Source organism: Amia ocellicauda, chromosome 7, assembly GCF_036373705.1.
Source record: "Amia ocellicauda isolate fAmiCal2 chromosome 7, fAmiCal2.hap1, whole genome shotgun sequence".
Taxonomy (NCBI): Eukaryota; Metazoa; Chordata; class Actinopteri; order Amiiformes; family Amiidae; genus Amia; species Amia ocellicauda.
The window spans coordinates 31744072-31764194 of NC_089856.1; the positions used below are offsets into that span (position 1 = coordinate 31744072).

General features: G+C 38.2%; 1 protein-coding gene across 3 annotated transcripts in view; it reads right to left on the reverse strand.

Moving 5' to 3' along the window:
* The window catches only part of ccdc50a (coiled-coil domain containing 50a), a 34600-nt gene extending 15090 nt beyond the window's left edge, over positions 1–19510 (reverse strand). For 2 of the 3 annotated variants that reach the window (XM_066709199.1, XM_066709197.1), the window contains exons 1-3: positions 19211–19510; positions 7394–7456; positions 2333–2462 (exon numbers count right to left, since the gene is read on the reverse strand). In XM_066709199.1, the coding sequence (XP_066565296.1) occupies positions 2333–2462; positions 7394–7456; positions 19211–19262 (245 nt within the window). In that variant the 5' untranslated portion in view covers positions 19263–19510. The remainder of the gene's footprint in view (positions 1–2332; positions 2463–7393; positions 7457–19210) is intronic. The other variant, XM_066709200.1, reaches the window with a different exon arrangement.
* Positions 19511–20123: the final 613 nt, after the last annotated feature.

Sequence of the window (20123 nt, forward strand, 5' to 3'; positions counted from 1 at the left end):
AAGGGTGATGTCTCATGAGGTCTTGATAATGGGATCCATTCATTTCTGCAAAATGTCATCATCCTATCTTTTATGTGGTCGTCTTCTAGATATTTTTCATCCCTTGGTATCCTTTCAATAGCTTCCTTTGTCCATCTTTGATCTGTTCTTCTTGCAATGTGTCCGGCACATTGCCATTTGAACATTTTCACTCTTTCAATGATGTTACATTTTCGTTTGTTCTTGAATCCAATCGTTTATTTTTCTATATCTTCCAGTTATTCCAAGCATACATCTTGCCACGTTTCTTCATGTCATCTGCAGTTTCTGTATCAGTTTTGCATTAAGTGACCAGATTATATATAAAAGCACACACTTTATTGAGACCAGATAGTCTGTTCTGTTGCTACTGATTAACTGTGAAGCCCTTCCCTTCCGACAGTCTTGATCTTAGGTACATAGTGTGTAGCGTTCTTAGCGGATTTGCGCCTGGTTGAATAATCAATGAAAACATAATTCAACCAAATGAGAATAATTATTTGTAATTCACAAGTCCCTGGAATGGATGAGGCTGCTTCATTAGAGAGCTGTCTGAATTAAGCTATCGCCGAGCTCTGGTCCCATCCCAGCCACCTTTTCCCTTCCAGTTCACTACATCTGAATGTCCCAGGGGTATAACCATTAAATGAACAGAGTCACATTATTTAGTACATGTGGGAATTGACTTTGGGGGCTTGGATGTCTGTTCATGTTGGAGGCATTCTAACATCTGATTCTGGAGACTCTGGAGAGTTCAATCTATCATTTCCAGCTTCTCTCTGGGGGTAATTTCCCATGTTCTAATAAGCCTCCAGTTCTGAAAACACAGCACAGGAAGATGTAGGCGGTTTGTTTGTTAATGGAGCATTGTGCCGAAAGTGAATCAGAGTCCTCAGCCAGTCCAAATCTGAAAATGTCCCATAATAAAGCAAATCTCACACAGGCCCTTCCGATCCATTGGAGTGCGGGTCATTGCCACAACCAGTAGTTTCGGAAGAACAGATTAAAACTAAATGTGCACATGCTTCTGTGATTTATACCCTATACTTCCACAGTAATTGTCTGTCAACTGGCATTAAATCCAAAAACAAAACCACAACAAAAAATAAAACAACTTTTCAGACAAGAACCTTTCTCTTTCTGTGTCTGGCATTGGGACTGAATGCCTTTGTTTTAGATGGTCTATCCAGGGTTTTCCCTGGGTTTTTGAGAGGCTTAGGTGGTAAACGTCCTGCCCTGTGGGGATTAACTGAATATGAACTTCTATTATTTGTACAACATAATTAATATATTACACAACTTATATATGAGGCTAATGTGTTTTTTTTTTTTTATTTACCCTCATTCATCTCTCACTGGCTTCCATTGGAACACATCTTCTTTTATAACATGTCTTCCTATGGAGAAATGGGTTTAATTTTCCCTGGTTTCAGCCCGCAGGTTTTTTTCAGGAAGGCGTCTACCGTGTTATGTGAGATTTAATAAATAATAATAATGCAAGATAACCAAGTTAGTTTTTAATTTCAGCTCCATATAAATATAAAATCACAGACAATTTTGGTTATTATTTTACTTATTTATTACTAACTTGTTGATTTGGTCACGGGTTTTAGTTGAATTAATCAAATAAAGGGAAAAGCCAAAGAGTTCAGTAAACTAATATGTTTTATTAACCATTCATAACCGTGTGACAGGATGAGGCACGTGCCTGCTAGGGCAAGTACTGTGCTGAAAGTGCTGTATGGTGACATTAGGGAGAGAGCAAGAGGAACAAAATCGCCATCGGAACAGCTTACAGTGCACTTAATCTTTATTTATTTATTTAATTGTGTTTCCATATTGTTTATTTTTATATGCCTATGAAATAATTTGGCATCAAGCCTGAGTGCCCCAGGGACCCAGGGTTTGTGAATTTTATACTCCGAAAACCCTGGCCTGGAATTTTCTCCTGGGTTTAAAAACGCTAGTGAGAAACCCCTTCCCTCCTACACACAGATTAGTCTCAGATTAGTTTGAGCACATGGCTCTAACGGGTCCCTCTGCTCACTCACTGGTCCAGCCAACAGTGTGCTTTTAAAGGACAAATCTAAACATGTTATTTTGGACGCAGGAACATATTTTAAGTGCCCATCTGCCTACTAACATACACATCATGATTAGAAACTGCAGTTAAATGGCTTTTTCTTATGCATATTTTCACAATTTTCATTTAGGTGGGGTACCTCAGAGTTAGAATTGTAGGGAAAACCCTGTATAACAACATTTATAATTTCCGTGCTGTTGTTAGTGGGAGAGCAGCTGTCTGAAGGCTTACATGTCTCTGTGTTGTCTATGGATGCGAGCTTTAGCCCTCAGGTCCTCTTCTTCCTGCAGCCTCTTGGCCACCTGCAGGTCCTGCTGCACTAAACGGCTCTTGTGGACATTGGACGCCAGGTGACTCTCGACTGAAAGACAAACGCACAGAAGAGGGCTTGGCACCACTATACACACGCTTTTTTATATGCTTTAGCTATATCTGATTTTCATTTCAATACAGCTTATATTTGTAGTTCCTGTGAGAAGTGCTGGAGTGTTGCAGGCAGATTTGAAACTTTACATGGGAGATTACTATATAAACTAAAACATAGGAAGCACACACCTATACATTAAACTGGTTATTTTGATGGTAATTATTGCAGTAATGTTTGCAGTAATTATTGACTAATGTACACAATACACTGAATGCCTTTTTTATCTCTTCCTTTATCTATCAGGGGAAAAGCAGCTCACTGTGCAGATAACTCATTTTTGGTATTTGATTCCAAGGCGGTTTTAACCGGATATGTGGCTCCATCTGGAGAACACCTCAATAAAATATAATGCTGGGTTAACAAGATGTACACCCTTGATTATGGACTCTATAGCCTAAAGTCAGGATTAGATTTGAGAGGAGCGATATTCTGAACATCCTGACTGTGGGAAGAGTTAGAAATTGTGGGAATGGAATAATAATATTATTATTAATATTATTATTATTATTATTATTAATAATGGTCCTGAAAGAGAACAGTACTCTGCTTGTTCTCACAACACAACATGGTCACATGAAGGCAACAAATAAACTTTACAGTCTTGTACAGTCTTTAAATAGACAGTTAGGTTGACTAAAATGGCTGCTACTTTGATTACTGATAAACATACACGTACATACATACATACATACATACATACATACATACATACATACATACATACATACATACATACATACATACATACATACATACATACATACATACATACATACACATATATAAATTATGTGCAAAAGTTATAGGCAGGTGTGAAAAAATGCTGTAAAGTAAGAATGCTTAAGTTAATAGATTATACTTATCAATTAACAAAATGCCAAAACAGCATCAATTCTTCTAGGTACACTTGCACACACTTTCTGAAGGAACTCAGCGGGTAGGTTCACCCAAACATCTTGGAGAACTAACCAGCTTCTCTCTCTTCATGTAATCCCAGACAGACTTGATGATGTTGAGATCAGGGCTCTGTGGGAGCCATACCATCACTTCCAGGACTCCTTGTTCTTCTGTACACTGAAGATAGCTCTTAATGACTTTCGCTGTATGTTTGGGGTCGTTGTCATGCTGCAGAATAAATTTGGGGCCAATCAGATGCCTCCCTGATGGTATTGCATGATGGATAAGTATCTGCCTGTACTTCTCAGCATTGAGGAGACCATTCATTCTGACCAAATCCCCAACTCCATTTGCAGAAATGCAGCCCCAAACTTGCAAGGAACCTCCACCATGCTTCACTGTTGCCTGCAGACACTCATTCGTGTACCGCTCTCAAGCCCATCAGTGAACAAACTGCTTCTGCTACAGCCAGATATTTCAAATTTTAACTCATCAGTGCAGATCACCTGCTGCCATTTTTCTGCACCCCAGTTACTGTGTTTGTGCATAGTTGAGTCACTTGGCCTTATTGCCACGTTGGAGGTATGGGTTTTTGGCTGCAAGTTTTCTATAAAGGCCACTTCTGACCAGGGTCCCACTGTTTTCTGCAAATTCTGAGCTGATGGCACTGCTGGACATCTTCAGATTGTGAAGGGAAGTAAGCATGATGCGTCTTTCATCTGCTGCAGTAAGTTTTTCTTACTTTACAGCATTTTTTCCACACCTGCCTAAAACTTTTGCACAGTACTGTATATATATATATATATATATTATACACACACACATATATATACACACATATAACACATACATATACACACACACAAAAACAAACTTTGTTGCGATATGATGCATCTTTTTACAAACTGTTCTTTCAGTGAATGCAAGGCTGAATACAAGGAGATGAGTTGGCAGAGCTGGCTGCAGCAAACAGTCCAATTCTTCACCAACTGGCAAGATAACTGCCTCCTCACACAGAGAAAACCAGACAGCCAACTATAACTTAAAAACTGGGAATATGACAAAAGACAGAAGATAGATACTGCTCATGCAACAAATAGGGCAGTAGCCCCATCAATACATGGAGATTTGTCATTTATTGCACAGCAAATCTTATTAATATAGTACACCATTTCAGAACACTGTGACATGTTTCAGACTGGCATTTCTTTGAAATGTGTTTGAAGTCTGGATTTTAAAACAATATTTATATAAGGAGACATCACAGAAAAACAATCTAAGTCACTAACTGCACACTCTACCAAGTCACGGCGATGTACTGTGTTCTTGAGTGCTTGGATTGCTTCCAGCACTGGGATTTGCCTTTGGTCTCTACAGAGCTGCAGGCAGATTGTTTCAGCAGGGCGGAGATGAGATGAAGGTACAGACTACTCAACTTTAATGTTACAATGGCAAAACTACATATTGTTGGGATGAAGTCACATTGACTCCTGATGCTTCTGTTGAATGCAGATTATAAAATAAACAAAATTTAAAAAATGCATTGGGTGGGGTTTATATTTTTTTCCTGAAAATAACACACAAGGCCAAAACTTATTCAAATAGCAAAAGTCCCATGGCTATAACTTTTACTTAAATAAACAGGATGCCCACAAGGATGAACATTACGTGACTAAGCAAGCAACATTTTCTGATGTCCCCTGCATGATGTGAAAACTGAGGTTATATCAAGTTGTGTATGTATTTCTTCTTTACATTTTTCAGCTCTCTGAACCTCAATTTTAAATCAAAGCATGACAGACAAAGGAGCGTGAAGCAGAGAGTATAAATAGCTGGCCTGGAGTGTTCTGTTAGTCTCGAAAACAATAGGAAGCTCAGCTAGGAAGAGTTCTCTCTTCCCAAAAGATGATCAGACTCATGCAATGGTGCAAGTATACATTTAAGATCGCAATAAAGCACTGCCTCTGGAGAGCTTACACGAAGCAATACCGTAGAGCCTACATTTTTATGAGTCATGTCCTCTCTTGAAAACAACAGGTGAGTAATGTTCAGTGTGTCACACTCCACAAGACCAGCACCAATTGCTATTTTTTCATCAGACAGATACAGATGATCTTCAATACTAAGAGGCATTTTATTTAGGGAACTCAGCTGCAAAGATGCATGATTGAAAGTGGTTCTTCAAGCAGAGATCTTAACATAGTTCAAATAAACAAAAGAGAACAGCTAGTCTTTTGAAAAAGTTCAGCTGCCCTCAAATATCAGTTTCTCCCAAAAGAAACTGTCTTTCCATTTAGTCATGGATAGTGTCTTCAGCCCAGATGCTTTCATAAATGCCATCTGTTAATGTGACAGTGATAAAGTTGCTATGCATGCAAGGGTTACAATGCCTGCACATTTGCTCTGATCTCTGACCTTTTATGAAAAAAGGAACAATGACAAATTTAAACAAAAACTGCGGCACAGAATTGAAGCTGCTTCTTTTGGAGGCGATTTCAGCATCTTAAACAGTGGCTCACCCAAGTGTATACAACACAAGAGCTGTATAAAAATCTCAGTAACTGAACTGCTAGTAAAATGATTCACTAGAGAATAAATGGGTAAATAAGAAAAGGTTAATAAATAAATTCTCAAGTTTTGTAATGAGATTGAGAGACGTTCTAAACCTCTAGGTTTTCTTAGAACTAAATATATTACAATAAATCTATTAAAATTGTTAGACTGTCTAAAAGCTATCCGTGACTCACGCTGTATCATTTGGGAAGAAAGAATTTGGGAATCTACACTGGATGACTTTTCACAAACCATACTTCAATACAAATTAAATACACCACTTTAACAATGTCTATAGGGATGGGAAGAGGGGGAGAGGAAATTGCAGATTCAAAGATGGTGCCAATTATTAGAACTCGCCAGACGAACTGTCGCGGGGACCAATTATCGTTGGGACGAATTGACTACCCTGTGCTACCCTGTATAGCACTATTTTTTCCATGAGAAAAAACTATTTAAAAAATAACTTAAATCAGCTGGAAGCCTTTGCAAATTAGGTGGCACTTCTCCACAGAAGCATAAAGAAAAGTTGGTGTGCTGGTGTAGCTCCTGTATTGCAGAAAGGGCAGTGTAGGCCTTGCAGACACATGCAGACAGGATTAAATGCCAGTTTCCCCAGTAATGGCTTCAGGGTACTGCTGTTATTTTGTGGTCCAAAAGCCTACTAAGCTGATTTCGACCTGCATACCTTCCATCTCATTAAAAAATGCTTACAGAGGCATGAAGGCCCAGCCAAAATGGATCTTTCAGCCAAACATCTGATTCACCCCAGGGTTCTCCACTTTATTGCACCCTTCCAACAGAACAAGTGCTGCTCTCATCTCATTGAGTCTGGCAGGCCAGGCCAAGGCAAAAGTTTGGTCTGGGCAGCACATGCTTAGAACTCCTCCAAAGATCTTCAGCTTGACATCAGCAGAGGAAACACTAACACAGTGTATCTTCCAAAAAACAACCTGACCAACACCCAGGCAATGTGTGAATACAAAAGGAAATGCTACGTTCAACATAAGGTTACGACTAAAAAGTTTAAACAGCTATGCAGACTTACATTGTACTTGTATTTCACAACTAAATTCAATTAATTGTTAAGATTCTATGCATTTTATAATCAATGTGCTCTTACCCAGTCAGCGTTTTACTGAACCTCCCCCCACTAAAACCTGTTATCTCAAAGCAAGAAGGATCAGACAAAGTCTGAAAATCACAAAAACCCCATAGTGCTTTTATCTCTCCACTGTGAGGAAAACTGCTCATCACTTCTAGGTTGTCATTTCCAATAACTAACAGAAAATGTGTTAAAAGTACACGTTTTACTACACAGATTAGATTTGGAGTTGCAGAATTGCTACACCAATGAAAATCAAATGTAAATCCCACAGTATAAAACACAGCAAACGACAGAGAGTGACACATACTTTCCTGTTCCTGAAGGCTGTGCGCCAGCGTATGGTCCTCCAACACTGCGAAGTCTCGGCACACTGCAAACAGAAGATCACAGGGGTCAGCAGGGGTCACGTGCGACACAGACAGCAAACCTCAATGCAAAGATATGCACCTCAAGCATTTACCATGTTATCTGCATCATGATGCCACAGAACAACACAACAAAATTCCATCTGCTGGCCGTCTCCTTGCACACTACTCTTACGCTGTTGAGCTACACACACATTGTACAGCCAAGCAAAGTCTGCACAAAATAATCCCTGCTCTTTTCACTGAAACAAGCACCACAGAGATTTTGGATCGGCTACTGAGAGAAACAGCATTTCAGTCAAGAAAATACTGATCAAGGAAATGCAGGTCTTTTTAGTTTGAACAATATTATTCAATCAAGTCTCCATGTGTTTCCATTTACAACAAAATACTTTTTTTTTTTTTAAACAAATCAGTAAGATTAGGCCAAGATCTTTTAGGAGAACTGTCACAGTAGATATAACAGTATTCATGGCTTTAATTATGAAGAATTGAAATAGTTCCAGTGAAACTACACCTTTCATAACTAGAATAAAAAGGAAGTCCATATATATCCAAGAACATCTAATGTTTCAAATTCAAATGAAGAACTGAAACTGGCAGAGCAGCTGTAATGAGTTTCGGTGTAAGAAGTGGAGTCTTCAAAGTTAACTCTTGTGCAGCAGTACTTGAAGAAAGGGTCTGAACTCTTTTGCTGCTCTATTTAACACTACTGCTCAACATGTGTGTTCAAGCCACGTAGTTCTTGCTTCATCAAACCAGACTTTACTGGGATCAAAGACAAATCAATCCAATAAAATATAAAATAAATTAAATTCATAAGTAGCTTGGTCTAATTTGTAACACGTGACAAAAAAATGCTGATGCTCCTCAAGGCAAGCTCTTTATTGGCTCAATGCAGAAGTGCAGAGGGTCTCCTTTAAGAGGATCCTGCAGGAAACGGGATTAAAACCAGCCAGGACTGTCTGCATTGCCTAGTAAAAGGCACAAGAGCAGAAAGTCTTCTCCAGCTCTCTGGCTGCACAGCTGAACATTGTGTTCTCTTTGTGCCCTCAACCTGAATTGACCCTGAAAAATAGACACACTTACTTTAAACCTAGGTCATTCATTTATAAAACACAGACTTTTCACTGGAAACTCAAGTCATCCTGTCTCTGTGGCTATTTTTAGATCATGCGGCTGTAGTGGAAAATGTTTGGTGAACGTTGAAAGTTGATGGCAAGTTGTTCATTTTCTCTAGTCCCTAGTCCCACTGACATGTCATTTAACTATACTTGTGTGGAATAACAGAATATTTACATACTATAGACCCAGGTCAATAGAAATATCTTTAAATGGTATCTGGGAACTATTTAGAAACATCTGTTCTGCTTCCTATTTTGGAGAGTATTTATCAGTCTGATAACTGTACTGTAATGGGTATTAGGTTATATGGATCATATTTATTTAACAGTTCTGGCAAACCGTTGTATATGCTTAGACTGTACAGAACTGTATTTATTACTCCAGGTAGTGCAATAGCTATGTCACTGCTGAGCAGGCAATGAATTATTGCACTGGTTGGTGACCGATATTACTATTGATATTTTTCTAGCTTTACCATTCCAGTCTGAAGTGAAGCAGAAAAAACAAGTACTTTCAGCTGTCCAACTCCTTCAAAAAAAAGTGAAATGTTTTCAAGGATTGAGGACTCTTCTCACGATCTCCAGAACAGCCTCGTTTAAAAGGAATGTGTGCTTTTGCAGCAGCCAGAGCAGCACGTCTGCAGAAAGGCGCAGGATTACAGAGCAGTTTGCATCCAGGTCAGCTGCAGTACAACACCTGACGCCCTTGGTGCCAGCTCTCTCCCATTCACTACAGGCACAAATATTAAAGCAAACAGATCAACTGCTAATTCCAGCATACCCGCTTTGTGAGTCAACAGCTGGGAGGGGACTCCCTTATGGACACAGCAATGTGTATGTGGGCAGACGACAGATAAGATTTTTAAAAATGAAAAGGAAAAAAATCTTGCATGTAGTAGGTTTGGTTTCATATTCATCCACACTTTATATATGATTTAGCGCTTTATGACATCTTGTTAATTTATTATTTATTGATGGATTCATAAATGCAGCTAATATGTTAAAAGTGTCCTTTGGTGTAACCACAACTTTTTTGAGAATAATGACTTTTGTATTGTAGTTTCCACGACGTACATGATCAGTTTTGTATACTTAATAAGATACAATGAAATGAATTAAAAGTACATAACGTCATCTGCCCATATAGGTCACGATGTTCTTTCTGAACTGTGGGCAAGCGACTCACTGGTCTCTTTTCTCTGTAGATGTGTGTAGGGCTGTGCCAGTAAACCGTACACCACCTCACTTTTTAAAATATATAAATATTGTAGTGATTCTGAAGCCTCACTAAGGGTCTTTTAGTGATATGGTAAGGTTGCTGCACTGTGGCAATCTGTGGGGATAGACAGGGATTTGAATCCTGCTGTGGCTGTTCCATGAGCAAGTGCGTGTGAGAATAAAGTGTCATTCTAAGTTGGATCCCTCAAAGCCTTTTAAGGAGGAAAATACATTTTTTTCCTATTATAGTCATCTTATTTTTAATCATTGTATGCTATTTTTGTTTTGTTATGATAGGAAGTGTGTGTTTACATGGGGTGCGACAAGCAGACTTTAGTCATTCTGCATGGAATGTCTGAGCATTCATTGACTAAATGGTCAAATGACTAAAGTCTGAGAAACGTGAATGAACCATGTAAACACACCGATAGAGTGGTGCATTCTGGGCACGGTAGTTTTCTGTTGAAAGCCTGTTATGTAGACGGGAGTTAACGATAAAAAGGGGTGAGATTTAAAGAGTTGAGAAGAGTACAAATGCCAAATAAGATGGTAATTGACCTGGTTTAATTTATGTAGCTAATGAATTGAATATGTACTGTATCTGTTATTCATGATTTATTAATTGCTATATTGGGGTTTTATTTATGCAATTTGTAAGTGAGTATGTATTGTATGTTATTTATTATAGCACTATTTGTTTTTAGCACAGGTTAAGTAGTGATTTCTAACAGAAAACTTGTCTGCAACTTATTGTTGGTGATTAATTATTGGTGATGAAAAGCATGTGACAAATGTATGGGTACCTTAGGCTCCATTTAAGAATAGTTTTTTAAATGAATAGTGAAACATTGCAACTCAGATGTGATCATTGTTTAAACCAGACAAAGTCAGTATGTTGGTATTTTTGGCACAGAACCTCCACACACAACATAACATATTTGTAACACTTAAAAGCAACAACAACAATACTGAAACTGATTAATTAACATTATTTTCAATATTTATTTGAATCTAAAGAGTATTATTTCCAATGCTCCTTTCAAAGATCAGGATTTTTTATTTATGATGCTTGAAAAATTCATTTGCACATTGTTCTTTTAAATCTTTCTTTTATTCTGTTTGTGTATTTGTATTTGTTAATATTACCAATATTTTGTATCTGTGTAATTCTACAATTTGATTGAACAATATACAGAAGAGTCCTCCAACTGCTTAAGATATACTGCAATGGTAATACCTCAGTATATCGATAATAAATATCTGTCACCAGCACAGCCCTAGATGTATGTCCAGTCACTGCTCCTGAACGGTGAAGACATTCACTAAAACAAGTTCCCGTTTTGATCAATCTCAGGTAATAACCATCTCCTATCTGACTTTCAATTAAGCTGTAGAAGGATAGGGACACACTGCCAGGAAACACACAGTTATATTACACTGATTCTTTGATTTACAGAAGGGTTACATTCCGTAAAATGAAAATTGCGTCAAACTATATTTTTTTGTTTTACAGTGGATATGTTCCCGTTACAAAATCTACACTCAAATATGTAAAACAACACATACTTCTACTATATATGTACTCTTTTACTGTAGTGGATATGTACCAACAGATCAATATCTTAGCCGTATGATGTAACACATACACATAAGTAATGCAGAAAACTTTGTTAAAATACAGCATTATTAAAATGGGGCACAAGTACTAAAGGAAAAAACATGAAATGCAAGAAGGAGACAGACGTGTATCACTGATCCAATCTCACGTCTTGCTATCTGTATAGTACAAAACCAGATTATATGAACATTCCTCCTTTGTTTGTGTATATTTGGGGAATTCCCAAAACATCTTGTCATGTCTTGTATTGCTTTCAGTACACACATATTTAAGCCTGTACAGAGTAAAAGGAGTAAAAGGAGGTTTAAACAAACTCATATGGATCATGCATAACTGTAGACCTCCTGTACTGTCTGTAGACTATTTTCCAATTTCTTCATTTTATTAATATGCAAATTTCCATTCTGATATTTTACTTCCATTTTTCAAACTTTATTCCCATTTCAGTCAGTCACTTCATTGTGAATTTCCATAAATTGGGATTACGTAAATCGATACTTCTATTAAAAAAATAATACTTATGATATTTAGTCTACAATAGAGCTAAGGATTTTCTACTTCAAAACAAGCCTTCGTTTCAATATTTGTAAATACCATTTCAGCAGCAATGTCAATTTTGCTCACCTACTGCTCAATTTGTATTCAAGTGATCACAAAAGAGTTGTTCTGAATTAAGAAATTTTATTTTCATTCATTTAGAATGTAATAAATTGGCACTCCTAAAAACACATCCAACAATGTGCCACAATTAAACGCAAATAAATATATTCACTGTTATTTATATTTTACAAATACAAACCTAAAATAACAAATACAAAATACGAATACTTGTGGGCAAATCAATAAATGTGTCATAAGGATCTGTTTGAATATTAGTTATTAATGCCTATATCTGGCATCTTATAGAATACAAAAATTGCATTAATGAACAGAGCTTAGAAGAAACATTTAAAAAAAGATTAAAAAACAATTTGGCAAAAACAATTATACAAATCTACACTGCATAGTTGTTTTTTGCAATTTCAAAAAAATTGCTTAAGAGGATGTAGGCCATAGTTTATAATAAAACCTTTACTGTAAGTTCTTTGTGAAGTTATTTTGAATAGTTTTAATACTATGCACCTCAATGACTTCATAGTTTACCATTTGTTTCAAGAGTTTATCATTGTCATTTATCAGTACCGAATGCGACATTGAGGAATCAAGTGCTTGCAAGGCCACTGACAATGCCTCAGAGAATACAGCTTTAGCTAAAATCATCAGCTACAGTGATTCAGATAAATGTAATCCTTTATTTCAGGGAAAAAATATTGTATTTGAAGTTCTCCTTCGATGTATCCTGTTCTTTTATGCAATTAAATGTCTAATACATTATGAGCCTAGATCTCGGCGCATCAAATTGGGAAGACTAGGCTCAAAAGGCTCATTGCAACAAGAAATATTGGTTGTAGTCAACAATGCTTTTAAAGTACACCTGGCAAAATGAGTCAACTGCTGGGTGTTGAAAGCTTTTCTTTTTGTTACAATACAGACCTCCAGGAGGCTGGGGAAATATTTGGTTCATTAGTTCAGAGGATATATGTGAAGCAATAATATTTGGTGTGGAAAATCTGCTTTTTCACAATTTGGACATCTCTACGTTTACACATCCCTGACTTCAGAATCATATATATATATATAATGTTTGTCTTTAAACTCCTTGTTTTATCATATATAGGCCTACATTAAACCCACTTAGATAAACAACACCTTGTAACAAGGGATTCTGTGTCCACAGATCACAGTTCCAGATTAGGCTGACGAAACGAGCCAAAAAGACTGCAACTCTTCATAATCTCTAGCTCTGCGCAAACCATGCAAGGCCACTGCATTTGGCATAGCCCAGAGATTAGGAGCTGACAAGAGATAATAAATAACAGTGAGTGAGGGGAATGGCAGAGCTCAATCAAAGGCATGCGCTATTCTGTGTGCTCTACCCCAGCTACACAGCAAACTGCAGTGCAGCAAGTGGAAAACAGCTGGCTACACACTGCGTGGTGGGCCTCACAGCTGGTGATACAGCGGTTTGGGAAACATCAAGCAGCCACTCACCAGCGCCTGTCCTCGCATACCCCTCTTCTGTACAATCACCGTGCACTGATGGGATTATATGATCAGAAAGCCTGCTAGTGCACAGGCTGGAGTCCATTCAAATAATTAGCTGAAATCTGCACATGGTTTAAATACATCCAAGATCCCATAACTGGGTTGCTAATCCAGATTTTATTTATTTTTCTTTTTAACCACATTGCCGTTTCATGATTCAATGAAACCCAATACCTCCAGGGTGGAGAAATAACAACACACTGACACTAATCTGTGGAGCACACTGCCTACTAGTAGTAAGGTTGAAAATTATGTTCCTTCAAAATTACTTAGTTTTGTTTGTTTGTTTTATAGTTCCCTCAGTACTTCTTCAGACACAAAGCTTAATATAATATGCACCAATAACTTCACAGCTCCTTTACTTGCACACCAGACATACCACGAGTATAAATAAACCAGCTAAAACATTAATAATACGTATACAGCAGTGAACTTCCTTCCTTCCACATCTTTGAGGCAAAAAAATAAAATACTGCTCTGCAAACAGGGTATTACATTTTTTAATCAAATATTTTACTGAAGAGGAAACGGACTCTTTATCAAAGCTTTTTCACAAAGGAGCAGAAGTAGCACACACTTGCATGCATTATCGTAACCGGTGCCTGAGGCTTGCACGGCACGACACACTAACACATATTCATTCAATATTATTATAACAGCATATAAATAATTAGCTAGCTAGACAGTAAGACAGACAGTATCCATAATTCAAGCACCGAAAGAGTGTATAACTTTGAATTAATGGTTATCGTAACATATATGTATAATTGAAAACCTATTATAGCCTACTTTAAATCAAACACTTCCTCCAACTTCTTAAACCCGTCAGTTTACAGAATGTATAGCCCATATCAGTCATCTGGTTCCCCGCCTTTGGTGCTGCATAACCTGCCTTTGGAAGCCAAGATATTACCCTGATAGGTTTTTCTTGGACACCTCTCTGGTGATGGCTGAGAGTGACATTTCTCTGGACTGACAATAAATGCGATGCATCTGGCCACACTCGGTATGATTTTCCAGAGATGTAGAATTTGTGACAAGCGGAGCCAAACCTGTGTTAACACGTCTTAAGTAACACCATAAACATTAATCTTGTTTATGCTTCACTTTTATTATTCTAATTCGAATTTTTGGCCTCATTGTACCATCTGTGTAATGAAACTACTCCTCTGCTAGGGCGATTTCCAACTTCACAGCCCTCTGCGAGAAGCGAGTGAGCGAGTGATCGAGTGAGGGACATGGCCTGCTGAAGCAGACTGCAATGTCATATTTTAACTTTTGGCTCCGCACTGGCCTTCTGAAAAGCTGTCGATCACAGCAATGAAGAAAAATGCATCAGGACATCAGAACGTCACACACAAACTTTACTTTGCACAGTGGGTGCTTTACTAGATGAGATAAATAACCTGTAAAACACACTATGGAAATTCCATATTAATCTATGGAAAAACAAAATGTATGACAGGAGGGAGAGAGCAACAAGCCAAAACATATTCTGGGTTTTCTTTCACCCAATGGAATTAGAACAGCTGCTTCAAATTCACATTTAGTAGTCCTTTATCTGGTTGCCAGTATGGAAAGAAACAGTGTGAATGAATTTGCTAACAGACAGTGTAAAAGGATACTTAGCACACTGTTGACCCTCGTAATTGAAACAGTGATAGTTATTTATTCTCACCCTCATTCGTCCAGGCATTGTGTGTTGCACCAGGCGTCACTCATCCTACAATGGGCATGCATGGATAGTCATACTTACATTGAGGACATAAATAGGAAACTACTTCTGAACTGATGAACAAAACTCAGAAATGTGTGAAACAATCAAAAACCACTGTGCTACAGCTGTCCTTCTCTGTTTAAGGAAAAGCATGATGGGACTGGCAAAGCTCCAATTAAACAATCTAAAATGTCCACTGGGCAAGAATCTATAAAATCATCGTTCCTTGAAAAATTACATTCCCCAAAAAGGGAAGTGTGCAAAATATATTTCAGAAAGAAAAACACAACAATACAAAAACTAAGGTAACATGGCAGGACATAAAAAAAATCTTAAAAAACTCTTCAGTTAATCCATCAACTCAGCATCATGGGGAGTGAGGAGGAATCTAGGAATCTGGATTATAGTAATACTGCACAGCAGCTTTTGGCCTATTTAATATAGTCAAGAAAACCTATCAGAGAGCAAAGAGAATGGACAGATTATCAAATCAGTGTAGTAGCAACATGGGATGCTACATAAGATTATGGCAAGAAACCCATGATTACCTCAAACATTTAAACAAAGCGCTAAATGCATTCAAAAATGCAATTAGATGTCAGCAGTCTTAACCTATTTGATTTGTGGTCAGCATATAGCAATGCATAACAATGGCACAGAAGCCATAAATCCTCACGCTGTTTTGACAGCCAGGACACATTGAGATGAGTGATGGGGCATCTGTCCGGAATTGGCTTCAGTATTTCTGCTCGGACTTTCATCTCCATCATGTCAAACACAGACAGACAGAAAAAGTCATGATCACTGTGCCCCACCCTGTACACAAATACACCAACAAAAACAGGAAGGAAGAAAAAGAAAACAAGATGAAGGCTTGAAGGTTTACGGCAGGAGCTAGGTCTTGGTCTAGGTATTAGGAGCTTCCCCTACACAGCATCTACTTCACATGATAAAATTACCACAGAAGTCCATTTTTATTCTTAGAAGTGCCTTTTTTTGTGTGGTGCACCATCTCAAAGTGCTGTATGGATAGGCACTCAGGCATTTAGGCTAAATTGCCACTACCTGCAGATCTCAAACCAATTGCAAAACACGCTCAACTTCAAGCATTTACAGGAAACTGACAAACCTTCTAAGCAAGGCCACAATGACAAAAGCCACAGAATGGCTTTCAAAGTAAAAAAAAAAAAAAAAAATCTAGGGTTGATCAGAGACTGTCAGAATGGTCGCCTTGGAAATTGTCAGTCTGAGAGTATACACCTTGGTCTAAGTTATTCTGTCTGCATCCAAACCTCCCCCCCTACCGTTACAAGATAACCAACTCTGAGGCCACAATGACATCATCTCTCACCCATGTTCAGTAATACTGAAAATGTCTGCGTTAGTCTACAAAAGTCTGTGTATAGAGCTCCTTGACACAATTATACCTTTGGGCGAGATACGGTTTCTATACTTGATAATCTTCCTCAGGCTAGGCAATAGGAATTGTATCAAAACTGGCAATCAAGAGATCCTGGAGCCTCCTAATTAAGTCGAGCCAGAGGAGAGTGAACTAAAATGAACATGTTCATTGCTCTTTGTAGGGCTCATCTGTGAACTTCCCTTTCCACGTTTTGGTTTCAGTACATAATCTGCTATCTGGCTAAAAGTCACAAATAGTATGACAATCTTTGTTTTACATCAGAAGGCATTTAAAAAAGATTTAGGCCTGTGGTCAATTTATTTTTTAGTTGTGAAGGACATTTCGCAAGCGAGAGACAAAAGGAGGAGCAGTTCAGCGCAAAACAGACTAGTTTGGTTATAGATAGGAAAGGAGACATATGAATTGCTGCACTGTTTAGATAATAAACTAAATAAATTATTAACCCCAATCAAATATACTTGTTTTATACCTCATTGTGTCTCAGTGTCTTCATGCACAGGGGTTTGTGATCACACATGTATGCATTTATAAGGCTGGCCATAATTAATGGCATACTCTTTTAGCATATACTGCATATATAAGCCTTGTGGAATGCAGGAACTGTGAAAGAGTACACAATATTACATTTCATTTCATTTTGAGTGTTTTATGTGAGAATGTGTCACAAATAAATGAATACTAATCAAACTTACTGTCCTTAAAATTATATATTTGAATTACAGGTTATATATGAAATTACATGGTGTATTTAGCTTCTGAGCAAAACAGGAGCTAGGCTATATTGGTAGAGAACAAGTAGGCCACCCAAAAATCAATTTTCCTCAGATCTATTTCTAGGTTCCAGTCTCATAGGTCTGCACTACAAACATTTACGAGACATTTGTAGTAAATTAAAATGAAATTATTAAGGGAGGCTTTTATTGTTATGTTTTTCACAGTGAAGATACAGCACAATAATGCTAAATGCACCCTTTACAAAAGGAATAACAAATCCTTTTTAATTATTGCTTAGCTATCGCTCAAGCTAAACCAACTCCACTTAAATGCAAAGCACACAACTCTTCAGTGTTATTTTGATAAAGGAATTAAGTTAGCCTGTTAAGTTTGAAGCTGCCATTATGGTGATAACAGTGTTACATTGCCCACAAAACACCAGTGATGTAAACGCCTTCATTAAGCCTGAGCAACTAACAGGGTACAGCTCAACAAATACAATTCATGTGGGAACGGTCCAAACGTCCCCAAACACACCAGACATCTCTCTGTGCTGGGGTGGCATAAAAAAAAAAAAAAAAAATCAACAAAAAGAATCAGAATATAATGTGTACAACTGTAATAGATATTTAATGCATCCTGCATGATAACAAAAGCTCTACCAAAGACAAAAACTCTAGGGTTTCACTTTTTCTGAGATCCAGTTAAATGAACAGCATGTGTGTCATGTCCAGTGATCCCAAAGGCACAGACCTGGAAAACAAATCTAGCAGCAGCTCAAAGATGACTGCAGCTCCCCCATTCATCTTATGATTATTAACAACAGTAAAGGAATAGTGACACATCCAGACTGTATTGCAAATAGTAGGCACAAACCAAAAACTCAAACCCAATCAACACAGTAAGGTAAAGGAGGATTAAGGGGCTGCAAGCCTGCTGACTCAGTGAATAGAAATGCGGCGTGCTGAGTTGTATTTACAGACTGACCCAGGATCATAAATGCACGACTATACAAATCAATATCAATAAATCATGCACTCTGCACATCTTACCACTACATTTGGAAAAGGGCGCGTTTAAATGCCAGCATAAAGACACAGACATTCATCAGGGAAAACGCACCACTGAAAGATCCGCCACAATCCATTGGGATCTAGGTAACCATACAGCCTATAGACAACCGGCTGCCTGTGCTTTCATGACATGTTTGTATTGCATTGGGTTTTGCTCTTGTAATGAAGGCTAGGCTGTATTAGGAGGGCTATCGAGGACAAGGCACATGAAAGACATGATCCGAGCAGGGACAGACCACGGGGGTCCATTGGTTTCGCACACGGACACATGTGCCGCTTTTTACACACTGACGGGGTAGAGACAACACACTTCTCGAATTAAAACCTAAGGCTGACGTCATTACGCAGCTCCACAGGATTCCTCGCCGAGTGACAATATGGGCAAAATCCAGAAGGACTGTAGTCAGCCTAATCATACGGACACAACAGCATGACAACAACGTAATGCGCTAGCAGACCAGGGGCATTCCCTAAAAAAACACACACACACAAAACGGCGATTACACTACGGCAAATACTGATTTGAAAAGCGACAATAACCCAAGTGGGGAAGAGGGATCAGGCATGATTTGCACGATATATGGTCTTCTTTCGCTCGCGTAGCTTCTTGGACGCAACACCTGTTTTTATCCCTCGCTTTAAACACGACACACGAGTCGTGTCAGACGTGGTAAGACCCTCTAAAGGGAATCAAACCGAGACGCGTAGGAAAATGCAACCCTCTTACCTTCTTTCACTCCAGGTAGTTTATTCTGATCGATACTAGTAAAATCAGCCATGTTGCTGCTGTGTGTACAAGCCGTTTGTCTTGTGTTGTGATATTCGATCCGCAGGACCACGGCAAACTGATTGATAGGTCTCTAGCAGGTGTCCGATTGCGGTTTTCCGCCCAGATGTGCCCTTGATTAGTTTCGGTGTCCAAGTCCCGGGCTGGCAGGCGAATTCCTCTTTCTGTCCGCAGACGTGAATTTGATGCAATGTAACACAATAAGGAAAACGCCGTTGGAGGGTTAGCTACGGAGCGTCGGGCGGGACAGTCGACCGCATGAACGGAGCCTGCTCGTAGCATTGAGGACACACCCCTCTCTCACTTTGCACCGCTAATTAATAGATATTTAATCTAGCACTCCTCCTCCCTGGATTTAGGTATTTATTTGGATAATCATTATGTTGTGTAGGGTGTTATTAAAACGTTTACAACGCAGTTTCGTGTTTATAGTTATTTTATGCTTTGGTTTCTGGGCAAATTAAGCACATGCATGTATGTGTATAATTACAAACATACACACACAAACACCTAAACAGCAGGGTTTGCATTACTAAAACTGCATGCTTACCAATTTAACACACGATATAAATGTTCCCTGTACATTTGCTAGGTATTATGAAAAAAGCATTACAGAATATTGTATTGTCCATTAAGAACATATAGAGTAGCAGTGCTTTATTTAAAAAACACCACTTTCTAGCCTCAGTGAACAGCATCTATTACACACAGTGATATCTTGACTGTGTATACACAACCTCCCATGCACTTTATCTACATTATTTTCACACTTGAAATTGTCCACTTGAAGATAGACAATATTACATATTATGATTCTGTTTTTAAAATCCAATTAAATATAACCAAGAGGCTA